At 40.9% G+C, this 19964-nt stretch overlaps 2 protein-coding genes across 4 annotated transcripts in view; both read left to right on the top strand.

Annotated features, from left to right (window-relative positions):
- trim36 (tripartite motif containing 36) overlaps nt 1-6148 on the top strand; it is a 40595-nt gene extending 34447 nt beyond the window's left edge. For both annotated transcript variants that reach the window (XM_080434383.1, XM_080434384.1), the window contains exons 11-13: nt 395-578; nt 1279-1392; nt 2276-6148. In XM_080434383.1, the coding sequence (XP_080290509.1) occupies nt 395-578; nt 1279-1392; nt 2276-2645 (668 nt within the window). In that variant the 3' untranslated portion in view covers nt 2646-6148. The remainder of the gene's footprint in view (nt 1-394; nt 579-1278; nt 1393-2275) is intronic.
- Nucleotides 6149-8147: 1999 nt separating this feature from the next.
- ccser1 (coiled-coil serine-rich protein 1) overlaps nt 8148-19964 on the top strand; it is a 179536-nt gene continuing 167719 nt past the window's right edge. The window contains exons 1-4 of one of the 2 annotated variants that reach the window (XM_080432334.1): nt 8148-8341; nt 13959-15029; nt 16313-16603; nt 17088-17229. In XM_080432334.1, coding sequence (XP_080288460.1) covers nt 13959-15029; nt 16313-16603; nt 17088-17229 — 1504 coding nt within the window. In that variant the 5' untranslated portion in view covers nt 8148-8341. Of the gene's footprint in view, nt 8346-13958; nt 15030-16312; nt 16604-17087; nt 17230-19964 lie in introns of both variants that reach the window. The other variant, XM_080432335.1, reaches the window with a different exon arrangement.

Raw genomic sequence — 19964 nt, 5'->3', positions numbered from 1 at the left:
GAGTGAACAGGCATAATTATGTCAGACTTTATGTAGCCTATATTATGCTAATGATGGCCTTTGGCCCATTAACTATTTATAGAGTTGTACATTTAATCATAGGCTGATGAGGCCTATAATTACCAGATTGGTGTGAGAAATAAGAGTTGCTGTCTCTGTATCAGAGGGGGCTGTTCTACATACTGCTGCATTCCAAATTGCTCTTTGACTTAGCCTGTTTGAACAGCTGTGATATAGCACCCTCTTGTGTCAGCAGCATGTAACTCCCTACATTTACATTCATTCATGTTTTGCTCGTACGCTTGTCAAATCTTTTTAGATTAATTTACCAATTGCTCTGTTCTCATTCTTTCCCTGCCCCCCAACCCCACCAACCCCACATGCTCACTTGCAGCCTTTAATTTCCTCTTCAACGACAAATGTGGCTTCTGTACGGAGCGTCTGCTACTAAGCAAGCGGCGTGACAGTGTGGAGAGCGTGGCGGGCATGGCCTTCCTCCTCGCTGCAGAGCGAGTACAGACGGGCAGCTACATCTGCTTGGACTACATCATCGGGGACACGGGCATCTCTCAGGGCAGGTAAGCCTTCGAACGACAGTACGTGGAAGTTGGACTGAGTAGGGCTGGGCAATTAACCGAAAATCTAATCTAATAATATTTAGAACCAATAACCAACTTAACCCATTAAGACCTGAGGCGATTCTTAAAATGTCTTATAAATCCTAACCGTAAAAAAAAAATCAAGATTTTTCAAAAATAGCAGATCTACAAGCTCATAGCGCTGCACTCGGTGCCGCGCTATGAGCTTGTAGATCTGCTATTTTTGAATAGCCAAATAATTCTAAAGTGACACAGATGCGTTCCAGGTCTTAATGGGTTAATCTTGCTCATGTAGGTTAATCGAATAATGGAGAAGCAATAATAAAACTAAAATCTTATATTCAACAAATTGACACAAAAAAGTAATAATAGATTTTGTTTTTATAATCAACTTAATCCATTAGTCTGATTTAATAAGCTGTCTCAGTACGCTTTATCTGAGACACTCTTGCCTTCACATGCAGCCAAAGTAGCTGCTGAGTGTGCTCTCGTCTGTAGGTACACAGTTTCACAGTTTCAATTCCACTTGAATCAACACATTCTTACTTTTTAGATGATATGATATAGGCCTCCAAACCAGGAAAGGCTGGTTTATTAAAAATGCTTCATCTTTATTTGTGCACTGTGCCATAATCATAAAGATTAAAAGTGAAACACACACACAACCTCTGTTTTGCAGGCACTTCTGGGCCTTCAGTGTGGACCCTCAGTGCTACCTGGCCAAAGTCGGTGTGGTGTCGGACTCCAAACTGATCGAATGGTTCCACAATCCCCGAGATACGAGCAGTCCTCGGTAAGTTGAAGTCTATGATGTCTATACAGATAATGCTACTGTCAATGTAAACACGGGTGCTCTTTAATTTACCTTCTTAATTGAACAGAGTAAAAACAGTTTAAATACTCCAATTTAATTACTAAAATACTAATGGGCACCTGACTATAACAAACGGTACCCCACATGTGCACACGCACACATATATATGCACTCGGTCTCACTGCATGTTGTTGAATCTTACCTAATCCTGTGATGTAAGAGAGCCAGCATTAACTTGTAAACAGCTTAGTCATCGACAAAGCCTGCCTTTCTCACTGGATCAGCTCGGGATGTAAAGGAATGCATTTGAGCAAAATAACCGTTTATTCTGTCATAATCATGCAATGTAAATCATGGCAGGCGACTGACTCCCAAATGCTGTGTAACATTCAGCTAACATATTCAGCATTTCTAAGGAAGTTAATTATCTGCCAACCACATTAATGGTTTTGGTGGACAAACGGCTTGTGTTAATCTACCTACACTGGAGTCACTGTCTGCGATGTGGAATTATTTCAAACTCAACTAAATTGCCATTTGCAGTTATTCCTCAATTTCAGTCATGCAAGGAAGGAGCAAGACTAAATTGCTTACTACCAAATGTAACAAGTTACCTGAAGATCTCAATCCTGAAATATTCTCTAAATAAATAAATGCATTCTATGAATACTATTTCATACCTCCATAACGCAAAGGTCTGGAAGTGTGTAGGGGTGCTACAGTTTAGAGAGAATGATCGTGAACTCCCGAATTTCATTATAATGCATCGTAGCTTTTGTTTAATGTTAGAAAGTAATTAAATCTGACCCATTCCCTGTTCCTGATTCCCTGTCACCCGCCTTGGTTTCTCTTCCATCTCCAGTTATGACCACGACAGTGGCCATGACAGTGGCAGTGAGGACACGTGCTATGAGCTCTCCCAGCCCTTCACCCTTCTCACAGTTGGCATGGGCAAAATCTTCATCCCCAAGGCTTCTTCCTCATCCTCAGTTTCCACGGCAACTGCCTCTTCCAGTGACCCTGGGAGCCGCGTGCTACCCATGCCACAGCGCATCGGCGTGTGTCTGGATTACGACGCGGGTCGGGTGTATTTCTTCGACGCAGACACCATGAGGTGCATTTACGAGAGGCAGGTGGATTGCTCTGGAATCATGTATCCTGCCTTTGGCCTCATGGGTAGTGGCAAGATCCAACTGGAAGATTTCATCACCACCAAAAAACTGACCTTCTAGGCAGAGATATTGGGATGGGATTAATCAATGTGTCAGGAACCCCTTGTGTCTGGGTTTATCCTGGATGTGTAATAATGTATAATCTGCAATTACGCTTGTGAGTGTCGTGTACTAAATGAGAGATGATGTTTCTCTGAGAGGGTAACAGGGTATGATCCAAGAGATGGGTCTAAAGATCAAAGGTTGCTTCTTGTTAAGAGGTATAGTTCCTAAATGGTGGTTTTCTCTAAAAGAGTCTGGTCTATTTTGAGCCTGTTTGTGTGTGCATAATGTACAATCTGCACATAGCAAGACACTAAATGGTAGATTTGGGATTTGATCCCAGATACAAAGACAATCGGTGTAGATACGATTGGACTGCTCTACATACCAAATTCTCTGTATCTCATAAACATACTTGACTAGGTTCTAATTGACAAGACGTACAGCATTGGTCAACAGTTAGTTGGCTGCAAAGCTAGTCTGCTGTCAATCTTAATTTTTTAAATCTTGAAATGCCTTCTAGTTCAGAGTTAAAACGTTCATTTGCCAGGTTAATTTTTTTCTGTATAATTTGAAATAATTCAGGTTCACATTTTTGTTTTGGTTGATATTCATCACGTTTGTGTAATTGGAATTCACATTGTTTTGATTGATATTCACCACCATGGTTGTTTCTCTTGTCATTTCTAAAGTAGCCTAACTATTTGTCTTTATGTACTGTAGCAGCACGGGTCCAGTTGTAATCTTAGTTTGACCCGGAGAGCCTTGTAGTGCATTAAAGCTAGCACCTTGGTGCCTTTTTTTTTTCTTTTGTTTGGGAAGTTAGTCACTTAGTTAAGCTAGCTCTAGCAAGCACTTGTGGTGTGTCAATACACATGCATAATAGCGTAAGATTATCACCAAAAATATGTACACGTTTGGGATTTTACTGTAGGCCTATCTGATTACAAAGAATCTCACAATTTTAGTTCACATTATTCAATTTTGGTTTGCCATTCTATGTTTAATAATGGCACACCTTTTCACAAATGTTTATTTAGCTATCTTTGCACACAAAAAAAACACTTGCACATGTTACTGTAGTTGAACTTTATAGACATAATTAAGCACATTGATCTCTCACTGTAACAATCACCCAATTACACAAAATATGTCATGGAATATTTACCCAGTTTTAAAGGCGCCTCTCTTATACAGATGGTCCACAGCATTGAATGTTGTCTAAAACAAAATGCAAGAACAGTGTTTACCTGTATTCAATATCTGCATTGTCTACAGACATTTTCTTTGACACTAGCTGTCAATGCTGTGAATCGGGTACAATAATCGTGTCTGACCTAGTTGGCTTAAGCAGCACAATATTGTATGCTAGCAAGTCATGGACATACAAAAGCTAACTGTTGTAGATGATCACGTTCTCACAATGCAAGTGCTGTCATACAAATCGCAGTTAAATATGCTGTTGCTTGCAGTGCAGATAGACATAACATTGGGATCTCTTTGACTAGCAGATCTAACATGAGGTCCTGTGGTGGGGTTGGCCATCAGAGCTAGACATCATGTAAGGTGTTGATTGGCTTTGGTTAAATCCACTCAGACATTTCAATCTAACGTGGCAGACAAGAAACTGTTAAACTGGCTAACCCTTCTGGATTTCTGTGTTAGGTCTGCATGCGTGCCTGCTTGTCGGTACTGGGTATTTTGGAGTATCGTATCCTATGGGAGAAATTCTGATTTTAAGAGATTCTTTTGCATTGGTAACCTGGCTTGAGGTATTTTTACTGCAACATGTTTGGCACATGGCGTTTTTTTTTCTAATGTCATTGTGTCAGCCTTTTTTGCTTTTATCTTTTTTTTTTTTTGGTCATCACAGGCAGTTCCTGTTCACTCCCTCATTCAGGCTGGTTGTCAGTCTCATGTATTCATTCAGATTACACAGGAGGACAACATTTAAGCCCAATTTAAACATGGTCGTATGGCCGCATCACTTTGCTGAATATCTATTATTTTCTGCACATGACGTGGTCATACGACAAAGTATAAATTGGCCTTAATTCTACTCTGTACATTGGTTGTACTTTCATTGATATGTTCTTGTTCCGGGAGGTTTAGGGTAATTGGAGTGTTTTCTCAGGTTTCTGGCCACAGTTAGGCCAAATGCTACCTACCTCTATCAGACCTGGAAAACCTTAACTACTACTATACCTTTCCTCTCAAACGAGGTTGGTTTGTTTTTTGCAGCTTTGTTAGTGTCCATTATCAGCCTTTTCTCATGTTTGATAATAAGCTACATTTGATTTTCAACTTCCATGTACATACTGATACAGATGATTATTATTATTTGGAGTGAAATTAAACATTAAACTGCTATAAGTACAGCTGCAAATTGTTCATGCTATTCTGTTGGTATTTGCTGTGTAGTTTGTTAACCCTAAATGCTTAAGTAAGTTTGACAGAAATGTGTCGGCATTGGTTAAAGTTTATTGTAGTTAAGCAAGTAGATGTGTCCCTGTTTGTCTTCATCAAGGGCATTTTCAAATGGCAGTAACATTTCTTCCTCATTTGTGGTGTTTGTTTGTTTAGTCAATTTTATTTGAATGTTGGTATCATGCATCTTCTAAGATTCTTTCCCTTTTCCTTGTTTCGTGGAAACATATTATACATTACGTTATTTAATATTTTACTTTAACAGAACTTTAAAGTCTTATGTGTATATATTTATTTTATGGGAATCTTTTACATGCCGTATTATTCAGTTTGAACTCTAACTTTAACTCTAAGTTACAGGCCTGAACCGCTACACCTGTGTTTTTAAAATGACTGTTTCAACACCTAAGTCTATGCAGTTACAAAATGGCAGGTACAGGGCTTTCTTTTCATCACAGAATGTATTCTTGTAATTTACAGAACGAACTGAATGTCTTGTTTTTTGTAGTTTTTTTTTTTCTGCTCTAATTTTTAACTGGGAATCACAGCATCATTATAACTAGATATAGAAGTTAATTAAAAGCCTTGTAATCTTAGCAACACGACTGACTATATAGGAAAATAATGCATCAGAGACATGCTTTTTAATAGTGCATTTAAAACCAAATATCATGCAGGCTTGCTCCCAATCTAATTTCAAGCTAGCACTTTAAAGTCTGTAGCATGTCAGCAAAAGGTTTGGCTCTGCAGGCGTGTATGTTAAATCGGTGTGCAATATTAGCTGGGCTGTGGAACAGAGCAGGAAAAATTGTGTAGGCCTTTTGGGGCAATTTTCACTGTGTACTTTAGAGTTTGTTATACAGTAGCTCTTGCATTTAATGATAGGAATATGAGCTGCACCTTTTTGAAATTGAGGTGCATTTTATGCTTGCATAAAATGTAACTTGTTAAAACTCTAAAATGGTGACAGTGTGGTTGTTCTCCAGAGGTTTGGGATGTGGTGTGTTCAACAGTGTGGTGGCTTTCTGTAAGTGTAGTATGCTTTAAATGGATCTAAAGGATTCCTGGAAAAGCTGTGCTTTTTAAATGTGCTGTCTGGGGATTTTACCAATAAAACTGTAGTGTTTTTAAAATGCAGCTCTGTTGCCCATTTATTGACGAGACAATGATGTTAAACTATGCCTTTTCCACCACACCATTCTATCATACCCAAACTACACATTTTTGCATTTCAAAACATTTTAGTTTTATAACGGTGTGTGATTCTGACTTTACAGTGAGTATTATACAGTAAATCAGTAATTGGTAGATAAAATATTTTAAACCCAAGTACCCTAGGAGGCTGTTCCGTTATTAAAAATCATTTCCCTTGTAGAATTTCTCTAATCTTGAATAATCCCTGTGTTTATAGATCCAGTCAGATTTGTTTGGATTGATTTAGCAAAGTCCATGTTGGAGATACAGAAAAAGACTAAAGCAAACAAAACGGGTATAGGGTACATTTTATTCGGTATGCCAGGGGTTCTCAAAGTGTGGTCCCCATCTTGAGGGGTTCCTCATGCAGTGAAATTAGTTGATATATAGCATCACAATCAGTTAAACCCTATATACATTGGCTATTTGAAAATAGCCGATCTACAAGCTCACAATGCCTCACATGTGAGGCATTGTGGGCTTTAAATAAAATACATCTTAACACCACAAATTACATTTTTAGCTGAGGGTCTGCGACCAAATACATGATTGATTTGGGGTTCCTTGACATTGAGACTTTTGAGAACCATTTGAGGTAAGCATCCCAAACAGCAGCATGATGACATCTGCTATTCTGCCAAGTCTGCGATTTGCATGATGTTTTGCAACCAGAAGTGGGAATGTTAAACATCTACCCAGTGGTGTAAAGTAACTAAGTACATTTAGTCAAGTACTGTACTTAAGAACATGTTTTAGGTATTTTTTACCTTAATTGAGTATTTCCAGTTTTCAGTACTTTTACTTCTACTCCACTACATCTCAGAGGCAAATATTATACTTTTACTACAATGATTTGAAAACTTTATAGTTACTAGTTACTTTGTAGATTCCGATTATTATAACAAAAGATACATGAACCACTTCAGCCCTATTCTGCCTTTTGAAAATAGCCGATCTACAAGCTCACAACGCGTCGCGATGTGACGCATTATGAGCTTGTAGATCTGCTATTTTCAAAGGATTTTCATAAATTTTATACATTTGAAAACTTGTGAAACGGGACAGTCTGCACTCTGCATAATGAGTACTTTCTACTTTTGGTACTTTAAGTACATTTTGATACCAATACTTTTGTACTTTTAAGTACATTTTGAAATCCGGACTAATACTTGTAACAGAGTATTTCTACATTGCAGTATCAATACTTCTACTTAAGTAAAAAAAAAATTGAATGCTTTTTCCACCACTGCATCCATCCACCTGCTAAGGATGCTTGGCAGGCTGGAGGATGATGAGAGGGAGGAGGAGGAGGAGGACAGACGTCACAGTCAGACTCGTGGCCTGTTCGCTGCACGCGGAAGAGGATGCATTGTTGCCATGTCTGCTTATTATAAGCGACTTTGGGCTTGTTTTTCCTGTTGCTTGTGCATATTGGTGGTTGCGTTTTTTTTTAATTGCTTGTTTCTAACTTATTATATTTGGGCTTGTTTTCTAAATGCCGTTTAAACCAGTGGATCTTAAATATTTTCATGTCAAGGACTCACAAATTGTACATATTGTCTGCGGACTGAAATTATTCTGTGCCATGGGAGGGACCCGTGTACCAGATTTGTGGTGTTGAAATATTCAAAAATGTTCAAATATTTTCCAAGTTTCTTTTGAAAATAGCAGATCTACAAGCTCACAACGCGTCGTACAAGCTTGTAGATCTGCTATCTGCTATTGAAATAGCCGACGCATATTAGATTTAAAGTGCTCATATTATGGCCCAGTAGTTTGCTTCTTTTGGGCTTGTTTTCCTAGACCCTGTTGCCTGTTTCTTTCGCAAAACCTGGCAACACTGGAGACGGCGAGGGAAAGACATTCCACGTCACTGAGGTGTAACGTCGTTGGCGTCAGTGCGGCACAACAAGGTGCTAGAATATTTCCCAACGCTATTTTTTTTTTGAAAGATATGCTTGTTGTACATTTCGGATTTAAAAACCCGTAATAATGGAACACACGTTTACATGCTCGTAAAACCGTAAAACGTATCGACCAGTTTCTGTACGCAGTTGCCTTGTGGTGGCGAAGACATTGGAGTTGTGCTGAAGGTAGGTGTGTGTGTGTATGTGTGTGTGTGTGTGAGAGAGAACGTTCATGTCTCGCTCGCTAGCCGACACACCGGGTGCATTGCTATCATTCTGAGCACCGGTGACCTCTGAGGATGTTGTTGCTTAGTGAGAGAGAGAGAGAGAGAGAGAGAGAGAGAGATAGAGAGAGCACGACATGTTGTTTGCAGAGTGGTACTCCTCATCTCAGAGAGATTATTGCAGCAGAGCTAAAGCCGCTCTCCTCGCCATGATTCATACCGTATCACTGCACTGCTCACTGTGAGAGAGAGACAGAGAGCCTGTCGCTGGACGTTGTTGACGTTTCTGTCTCCTGACAGCTCAGCTCGTTGCCCCACCGATGAGGCTAGATTGAATAGAATGGCTATACGCTCAGATCTGAAACTACTGTAAAAGGATGTAATGTCCTTGTGTGTGAATTTTTCTAAATAGAAAGATAGAGGCCAGAAACAAAAAAGAAACACTGTTTCCCAAACAGTGGGTCGGGACCCATTTGTGGGTCGTGAATTAAAAACAAATTCAAAGATTTTTCAAAAGGATTTCATGAATATATATTTAAAAAAAAACATAAATTAGAAAACAAATGTTTAAGAAGTAGTGAAAATAGCCGATCAACAAGCCCACTGTGAGCTTGTAGATCTGCTGATATATTTTCACACCTGTATGGGAGACATCAAATTTTTCTTTTGGGTCTTGAGCAAAAAAGTTTGGGAACCACTGAACTAAATGATACATTGTAACGAGTTACCAAGACCACACACTGAGCATAGGGCAACACTAGGCCTGTCACTCTTTAGCTACATTGATGTGAATAGTTTAGTATCACTCTAATACATGTATAGTACAGTAGAACAACAGTAGGATATAGGGCCCAGTCATGAACATGTTTGGCTACATTTATAGTGAATCGATGCTATATAGTACTATAAATAGATAGAACACTTGGGACAAAGGTGTAAGCCTCCAATTTATATTTTGTGGTCTTTATTTATCCCACAATTATCCTGCATGGCTACTGTATCTACTGTAGGCTACACTATAAGGTTATAATGCTTTATTATTATTGGTCATTATCTGTATTAATCTTGTAGGGTGTTATTAGTAACAGGATAAGTACGGTTAGCCTGAGGTGGCTTAGTGTTTTTTTTTTATTGTTGAATGACAAAATAACTGATTAAACTAAAGTGCAGCAGGGTCATTGATTATGATTATGATTATTTTACTCAGGCTTCCAAAGAGTTATTCTATATACTTTATTAGGCTTCCTCAAGCTGGATGTGATCCACATAGTGCCATGCAACATGAGATTGCAGTGTTCTATTTGTGTTATTGGGTGTGTACTTTTAATTTGTTGCAGGATTTTAGATAATAGTTTCTTAACGTTTGCGTTTGTTCTTAAAACAGGTCTGGGATTATGCTGGGGTGTTGCCTTCTGTAACTCTGGGTGCTTGGGAGGGTGGGTGGGTGTGTGCCCTTTTGGTCATTTTGTAAGTAATTAATTGTGGTTGAAGTGCAGTAAGAGCTCCAGACAGTCCACATGCCCTGACCTGTATGGAAGAGATTTGCATGGTATTAAAAAGCTGAAGTGGCAAAACTATAGAGGCCTTTTTATTTATAGACCCAGGTTGGCCTGAGTGTAAACCCTTATTTTGCCTCTCCAGATTCCAACTCTCTGTTAACTGAGCATAGTGTTACACTCGCTATGCATCCCATGTCTATAATGCATTATAAACATACTTCTAAGGTAGTATAATCTGCTTATAACACTGTATAATTATAGTTAGCCTTTAGCCATAGTTGACCTTTAAAGGTCAAGTATATTAATATTTAATAGTTGCTGGACGCTCACAGACATTTGTTTTTGTAAGGATCATACCTTATAATTGGCATATTATAATACATTATAATGATATTACAATGTATTATAATCACTGTTATAATGTGTTATAGTGTGTTTAAAGTCACTGTAAGTGACCTTATAAGTACTGTATAAGTCTTTATAATTTGTTATGATTGCATTATGAATATTTATCAGTGCTTATAACGAATTAAAAAGTGTTTACAAACGATTACAATGCTTTTATGTTTGATCTTACTAGTAACTATAAAATGCTTTGTGTTATGATTATTGTTATAAAGCATTATGAGTATTCATGAGTTCTTACAACTATAATTACACAGTGTTATAAGCAGATTATAATGGATTATAAGCATGTTTATAAAGCATTATAGACATGGGATGCATAACAAGCATTACCATGTAGGGACTACTGTTGTACACTGCATGTGCTCCCTCCAACACCACAGGTTAGGGTGCACAAGGGACACTACCTGTAGTATGACAGGTAAGATAAAGCTGGCTCATAACAGGCATAGACCTGTAATTTATAACTTTTGTATAAGAGCCATTGAACTGAACACATCTGATATAAACAAAGGGAGATTATAGCCTAGAGATTCACAGTTGGGACCTGGATCCACTCCCCCCCAACCACAGACTGAAGTACATTTTTTAGGTGTATGGGTTCAAGTATTGGCCAGTCTGCTACAGTAGGTCTACATCAATATATTTGTGTGTGTATTGTGGCATCTGTGGACCTGTTTTTATAGGAAACACCCACAGAACCGCACCCCCCACACACCTTTTATTCTTTTGCTCTTAAAACCGGGTAGGATTGCATAGGAATGTAAAACTGCCTAGAGGTGTGAAAGTGGACATTATGTTGTGAAGTTATATAAGCAGCATACTGTAGGCTCAGGCTGCAGGTGGGTTCATATATTATGTCAAACCACACAGCACCCCAGGAGTAAAAGACTCGTCACTAAGCTGAGGTGCACCGTCATTTAGAGCTGAATAAAGTAATTTCTACAGTAATGTGTACAGTACAGACTCAGACAGTAGCCAACCATGTGACATGTGATTTGGTTTTTAGGAACTTTGGAACTTACATTAAAAAAAAGTTGCACAAAAGGTTGTTGAAAGGAAGTTTAAATGTTATTCCCTGTATCATGGAAATAGATACAGGCAATAACTTACTTCATGAGGAAATAAAAAAATGTAAATGCATTTTGGATACAATATCATTGGATACAAAAGTGGTGAAGTAGTTAATTTATTTCCCCAGGAAAATTATTCAGTATTATTATGTGTTTGGAAATTACTGTGTGAAGTCTTCATTTCATAAAGAGAGATGGCCATTTGTTGCCGCTTTTAGGTTTATGCCTGCTCAGCTTTTCTATACTGGAGCTGCTATGTCAGTACAGTAACCATTCTATAGGGGCTTTGCACCTTGTGGATATAAATATAGTCAGCAATATGTCTAAGCTGAAACATTTCTAAAATGAAAAGCCCATGATCTTGCAAGCACCTACAAATCCTTTTGAACAGAATATTGACCTACCCCACTTGAGAGTAAACAAAATGTATTCCAGTATGTCTAAAATCCATATTCAAATGGTGTTACTTAGCAAACTGTGTGTGTGTTTTGTTATTCAAGACAGTACTAGGAACATGAATAACTGAGCACAGCATGGGGAAGTGAAACTGAGAGGTGAAGTGGTGGTGTAGACTTTTAGTAACACAGGTAGGGTCAGTTGTCAACTTAACAGTACTGCGGTGACAGAGCATGGGGAAGTAGTTGTTGTCTGCTCTGCTCTTGTCTGCTCTGGTCATTGTGTAGAAACAGATTAAGCTATCTGGTAACACTGCAATGTTTTTCAGTCATGTATCCAAGGCCAGTACTATGTGTACTGCCATGTAGCAGCCTAAATAATTTATTAGTGCATGTCAATTAATGACCGTGAACACATCCGTGTCATTTTAAGATTTCTCTGGCTATTCAAAAATAGCAGATATACAAGCTCATAGCGCTATGAGCTTGTAGTTCTGCTATTTTTTTTTTATTGTGTCAAGTTGTGCAAATCTTTACAAATGTCTGTACAAACAGCTTTCTGAAAAACTTATGTTGCTATAATATCAGTGGTTCTAGTCTGGTCTAGGACCCCCAAAATTAGTAACTTCACAACATAATGTCCACGAGCATTTCTGCATTCCATTCTTACAATTGGAGTCAACGCTAGTGTCGTCACTCTCATATTAGATCACGCTGGACCGCACTTATCTTAGTGATCAGCGCAGACAAGTAACAGTCATTTAGGACAAAACACAGACAGGTAACAGTCCTAGGACAGAAGTGTATCTTCTATGGCGTAATCCAGTGTTTACAACATTTTCAAGAGGGTTTGTTATCTTTCACTGTCACTATTTATTATTGAAGGAGCTATCATTGTATATTTTGTACAGTGCCGGTTCTAAAGGAACTGCATGGCTATTGACTTACCGTAGGACTTTATCATTATTTATTTTGAAAGAGGCTAGGCTAGGCCATTGCGGTAATACAGGATCTTTTGAAGAAGTGTATAAATACAACAGTGGACAGAACACTCAATTGTCTGCAGGAAAGATTATGAAGTAATTGAAAGAATTGGATACAAATCACTCACAGTATTCATTCTTCCTTTACTGACTGACTTGACATGTGGAACTTTGGCCTGCTCTTACAATTAGTGAGATATTAACAGCTTCTCTCTCTGTCTCTCTCTCTCTATCTCTCTGTCTCTTTTTGTCTCTGTCTTTGATTACGCTCTGACATTCTATCTCCCTCGTCTGGTCAGTCTCTCTCTCTCATGAGTTTCTCTGTGGGCCGAGTGTAAGCTGCAGTGGAATGTGGCATATCAAAGAGATGCCAGGCCTCTATCTTTCTATTTAAAATAATCACACACAAGGACATTACATCCTTTACAGTAGTTTCACATTGATCTTGATTGTCCTAACGCTGTGACACCAGTCTTACTTGTCCAACTGCATTTTTACCGTCTCCTATTGATTTTGAGTTTGATTAGAAGTGTTGTCTCACGTCTGTAGAACATAGAAATGGAAAGGTAACTTATTTATTGGTGGCTATACAAGATGCTCCTTTTAAACCATTGCAATGCAGAACACAATTTGAATATATGCAAAAAAATCTTTCTCTCATCCTAGGACCCATGCTCTTGAAAACAGCATAGCTTTTCGAGCATATATGGACCACAGAGAAGTCTCTGCTACACTGTTTCCAAAGCCTACAATACAAAGCGCTTTACTTGTACAAATCTTAACATTGATTTTGTTCAGATATTGAAGATCTGAGGCAAATGTATTTGACTATATTCTAAAACCGACTCTAGTTAGTTGTGAAAAACTTTGAGATTCCCCCATTATAACAATTTTAACAGTTTCCTGAAAAAAGAAAACAATGGTCAATATGATATATATCTCTGTGTGTTTGTATTGTCCCCAGTGTATTGTCCCCCCACAATCACGATTGTGGTATTATATTTTATCAACTACTTTCTCACTCTGAATTGAAACTCATCAGTTTCTCCAAGAATACTGTTGTTATTGATATATCTTAGATATGAATAAAATTCCTCCTTAGCGTTATGTCTAATTTACTTATTCAGATCTTAGATTTTGGTTGGTGTTTTGTCTTTTGTGTTTGATGTAATTAGTTTTTCAGTGGTTTAATGTTAATGTTTGCTCCTCTGTCTCACTTCCTAGATGGGTGAATCGGGTTCTCGTCGCTCCACGCTCGTCTCCCGCCTGCCCATCTTCCGCCGCAGCAGCAGCAAGAGGCAGGACTCTCTTCCCTCTTCTCCTTCCTCGGGCGGTGTGGGAAATGGCGTCCACACCTCCTCCCCCTCCAGCACTAACTCCAGCTCTGGCAGTACGGGCAAACGCCGGAGCCTGTTCCGTGCTCCATCGCTCGTCTTCAAGCGAAACAGCGAGCCACGTGTCCAGCCCATCAATCTCAACCTCACGCCCCCGCTGCCGCAGGGCATGGACTCCAATGGGAACAGCGAGCAGGCGGTAACGACGTCATCGTCCTCGACGACGGGATTCAGCGAGGGCCGCTCCAAGATGCGTCACTCGTTTGGGTTTGGCAGCCACAAGCAGAAGAAGATCACGCGCTCCCAGACGGAGGATTTTGAAAAAGTTCCCTCTTCGTCATCCTCCTCGGCCAACCGAAACTTGTTTATCAATTGCATCAGCAGCTCAGGGACCAATGAGGGCGATGATTCCGGTTACCTTGACGATTACAGTGCTGGGAGCAGCAGCAACAACAAGCGCTCTTCGCGCCAGAAGAAGCAGCTGTTGCCCAAGTCTTTCTCAGCTCACCACCGCTTCTCCCGCAACTCAGATCACCACAGACCCCCGGAGGTAAGTTTGGATGCCCCTAGCTCAACGACCATCACTCCGGGAGGAGGGGGTCTCACTCCGGGAGGAGGGGGTCTCACTCCGGGAGGAGGGGGTCTCACTCCGGGAGGAGGGGGTCTCACTCCGGGGTCGTGGCCCGGGGAGCTGCTCGGTGCCGGGGGTGAGAGCTCCCTTCAATCCCCCATGATATCGGAGGATCGAACCACAGCGATCACCCCTTCAGAGTTCGTCCCCATCACAGAGGACTCAGTGTCGGAGGTGGATGCCCTGCCAGCCCCCAGCCCTAGCGCAGGAGGCCTAGCCCCAGACCCTTCCCCAGCACCTACCCCTATCGCTGGGCAAACTGCTGATCCAGATCCCCCTAACCCTCCTCCTGCTCCAGAGAGCAATAGCACGGCTGTCTCTACCTCCCAGGTAGGGATGCTTGTTTTGTGTGCCTGCTCTTACACTGTGTCTGTGGGAGTGTTCCAAAGTGTTCTAAAGAAAATACCAATGCAAACAAAAAACAAGCGAAAACAGGTGAAACAAGCACTAAAACCAGAATAAGAACTCAAAACATTATATACGCAGTAAGCAGATGATAACCTAGCTATGTTAAGAGATTAAAAATGCTACTGAGCTGGCTTACCTGAGCACCACAGACAGGCTATTCCAGAGTGCGAACGCCCGGTCACCTTTTAGACGTTAATCTGGACCTATAGGTACAACCAATAAAACTGTATCTGTGGATCTCAGGTTCTGTGTCAGCACATAGGGGGTAAGATGCTCAGTGATGTAGCTACTGTAGGTGCCAGACCTTTGAAAGTTTGAACAACAAAATCTTTAAATCAGTTCTAAAATGGACTGGCGGTCAGTGAGGCGCAGCTAGAACTGGAGTGTTATGCTCATCTCTTTGAACCTAGCTGTTATAAGCCTCACAAATGCATTTTTGTAACTGCTGCCGATGTAAAGTACTTTGGCTGAGGCAAGAGTGTAAAGAGAATTGCAATAATCTAAAGGAGAGGATACATGGACAGTAACAATTCTATTTAGATCATGTCTGGATAAAAATGACCTAATTTTAGAAATGTGTCTTGGGCGAAGGAAACAATATTGAGCAAGCCTCTTTTACTTTAGAGTTAATACAGAGGTCAGAATCAAATAATACACACATTTGGCCGTTGGTGAACAGACTACCGAGATTATCCCATAACAGGAATCTGGAACGAGGAGGGCCAAATAGGAGAATCTTGGATTTCTATGCATTCAATTGAAGGAAGTTTCAGGAAATCCAACAGTGTACAAATCAGTTAGGCAGGCCATAACCCTTTAAAACCGGGAACACATCTGTGTAACCACTTTAACCATTATTTCATACTTTGGCTATTAAAAAATAGCAGATATACAAGCTCATTGTGCGGCACAGAGTGCCACGCTATGAGCTTGTAGATCTGCAATTTCTTGATATATATATTTTTTTTGTATTCATAGATTTGCACAAATGTTCAAGATTTTTCAAAAATAGCAGATCTACAAGCTCATAGCGCGGCACTGCGCTATGAGCTTGTAGATCTGCTATTTTTGAATACCCAAATAAATCTTAAAATGACACAGATGCGTTCCCGGATTGAATGCGTTAAGGGAAGATGTTAGACGTTTTGAGTGGGACATGCAGTACTGTATTATTCACAATGTTTCATCAAACGTCTGCTTCTCAGGTGTTCGTGACACCGGCTCAGTCCAGTGCTGAGAAGCCATTACCCCCCGACACCAGCACAGCCAACAACACCGACTACGAAACGGCCGTTTCCCTCTCGGAGCCCGAGACAGCTGTGCCCTGCCTTCCCCCGCAGCAACAATCAGCGGAAGAGAGGAAGGAGAGGGAAGAGGAGAGGAAGGAAGCCGGGCAAGCGGTGTCAGAGGAGGAGGAGGAGGAGAAGAAGGGTTCAGCGGGCGAGAGGACGGTGGGCTACCACACGGAGACCACCAGCGAGAGCGAGGCATGTGTGGTAAGCATTATTACATTATTATTATTATTATTATTATTATTATTATTATTATTATTATTATTATTATTATTATCATCATTATTATTATTATTATTATTATTATATAATCGCCTGATCGCAATTATTGAGATAATTGCTATTATTTGAGACAATCGCAATTATTTGAGATAATCGCATAATTGCATAATTGTCAGAATTGTTTCCATTCATATGTACACATTCATCTGCTCAGAAAAATTGCAAAAAATGTATTAATTGCATGGCCTGTCCTGGCCTGTCCTGGCCTATTTTGATTATGGGTAACAGTCATTGTCAGTCATTCCTTCGTATTTGTCATATCTGCCCTGTGCAATTTTGTTTACAAAGCCTAAAAGCCAAACAGAAATGTCATTTTCATTTATATGTTCCAGCGTTCGATGCCAAGAACACAATTCAATCTCAATTATGTGTGTCAAGTAAAATGTCATGATCGTGACAACCCTAGGTACGCAGTGAGGGCTGTCACTCCAACCCAGACCATACTGACCGCAGGGTGAGACACACGCTGTCCTTCCAGGAAGGAGGGAGGGGAGGCTGCTGCGGACGCCATGAACCCAGGTCCTCACACCTGAGGAAGCCGCACACTGGTAAGTGGGCCGTTGTCAACAACACGCACATGTGCATGCATACGCACACACTCGCACTGAGGAAGCCACTAGCGGGTAAGCACATGCTCTTTGAACACGCATTCAGACGCCCTGGTACCTTACTTCGCTGCATATGCTGAATGAGTGACTCGCTGGACATTTCCCTGACCGCAGAATCATCGTTGTTAAGCATATTGATAAGGTGGCTGGTTCTGGTGGCGGTGTAAACCCATTCTATGTTTGGTACGCACAAACCACCGTCTCTGATGGGCTGAAAGATGATGGCACGGGTGGAGTGGGAATTAAGACAGAACCAGCCCCGCACCAAACACACTGCCTTGTTATTCAATTCTGTAAGGGTGTTCTGTGGCAAATGGACTTTTGAGAAAAGATGTTGAATTTTGGCAAGTGCCAATTCTGTAATTGCCTGCAGTTTCATTCGGATGGGGAGGGGGGAGGAATCGATTAAGTCCAGTCTGACAGAGTAGTCATCATACAGTTCTCTGACGTGCTCTTCCAAACCGCCTGCAACATGAAATTGATGTCCCAGGTATAGATATGTTTCATGTCTTGAATATACTCTGATGGGTTTTTGCATTATTGTAAAGGATGGGGCCTTATCTGTTTTAGATGCATACCATCGCATCGATTACCTCCGCTGCGCCTTTCATAAAACGCAGCGCATTTGGTTTGTTTTGCCTCCAGCCTAGACCACAGCAGAAACTCCTCAGTGCGGGAGAGCATGGATAGAACTACGCTCTCTTGACGTGATCTAAACGTCATCGGCATATCCTTGGACTGGATTTGGAGATCTTATTCCTTCAGGTGCGCACTGGCATATCCATTTGAGCCAGTGCTTAATTGTAAGGATGAATTAACCGCACTCCACGGACATCCTGTTTTAATACCGATACCAAGCTGGATTGGATCAGTCAGAGTATTCCCACATATAACCCTGGATGTACAGTAGGATTTTTCATAGACATCTTTCACAATATCTATATACAGCTGTGGCAATTTTATTTCATTGAGAGCATAAATCATAACATTATGACTTGTGCCAAATGCATCACGGAAATCTAAACACACACACACACACACACACACACACACACACACACACACACACACACACACACACACACACACACACACACACACACACACACACACACACACACACACACACACACACACACACACACACACACACACACACACACACACACACACACACACACACTGGCCCTCATTTATCAACGCAGCGTATAAACCGGCTTATATTTTTCCATATATTCGGCCGTACACCAACGTCCAAGTCACATTTATCAACGAATCCTACACAGCTGATCCGAGCCTACATTTGGTCCCAGGCTTGATAAATGTCACGGCTGGAACCTAGCGTCATTTAAATAACACGCCCTTAAATATTCTCAAAACGCCCCGATTTTACGACATGAAGAAGGACCAGAATACGACCAAAGACATCAAAAGCCAATGAGAAAGAGTTTCCCCCGATCGCCTCGCCACACACGCACACGCACACGCCCCCCCTCTCTCTCTCTCTCTCTCTCTCTCTCACACACACACACACACACACACACACACACGCCCGCCCAGCTGTGTTTTTCATGTATTGTAATACGTACCGTACAATCTTTGTCACGTAGGCTTGTAGCCTACATGAATGACATATTATGATACCAATCACATCGCCATGAATGGAATACGTTTGTATATTAATTTATGTAACCCATACCGAGCAGTGCACAAGCAGTCATGTATATTCCCCGTGAGACTCGGACGGGCGACAGTGGTTTCGGTCCGCCACGTTAATAAGAGATTGGAGCGTCGGGTTTATATCCTTAACCCAGACAGGTTACAGTCTTCAAAACTCTCTATGACATAACTCCATAACATAGGACAAGCTACTGTAAGTTTGTACACCTCACTGTCCATGAAAAGATCGTCGGCAGTCCCGACCGCGGGACTCCCGAGTCCCGACGCAAAAGCGCTTGTATATTTTGAAAATAGCAGATCTACAAGCTCACAACACATCGCGATGCGACCCGTTTTTGAGCTTGCAGATCTGCTATTTTAAAATAGCCAATGCAACTGAATGACTGTTAAAGCAGTTTGTTTAAATTACTTTATAAAATGTTATATTTTCACAGGGATTATTTATTAGTGTGTATATATACATTTAGGAGTGGATTATGTGTCCAGATGCCTGTCAGACAGTCAGACAATGCTGCTCCGCAGGTCTAGAATGGAATAAACGGGCGCAGCCAACGTCAACAACTGGTCTCGACCAGACGTGAGATCTCAGCGTATGGTAGGATGAAGCCCACGTCAGGATATATTGATAAATGCCGAAAGGTGCGGTGATCTCGCCCTACGCCCATTATTTGGGCTGCACCGCGTTGATAAATGAGGGCCACTGTGCATACTGGATAATCCCGTTTGCACCACAGTTAAGTCATCCCGAGCACATGAAGTCATTCTGATGCACTCTGGCACCTCCGTTTCCAAAGGAAGCATGAACCACATGACACTAGACTGGTTTTGTAGCTCCCAAATACTCACATACCACTAGGCCGATCAGCCACATCTTTTGTGTGGATCGTTGTCCAGGGTGTTTTAGGGAAGGTTCGCACAACATTCCTGTGTTAGCTGATCTAAGTAAGCGGGAAGGGTTTTGGGTTGGATCATGCCTTGAAGTTATAGGGGTGCCA

The sequence above is a fragment of the Gymnoscopelus braueri genome (genome assembly GCF_963280865.1).
Source record: "Gymnoscopelus braueri genome assembly, chromosome: 7".
Classification (NCBI taxonomy): Eukaryota; Metazoa; Chordata; class Actinopteri; order Myctophiformes; family Myctophidae; genus Gymnoscopelus; species Gymnoscopelus braueri.
Note: the sequence above shows the minus strand (reverse complement) of the source record. Positions and strands in the feature narration are given on the sequence as shown.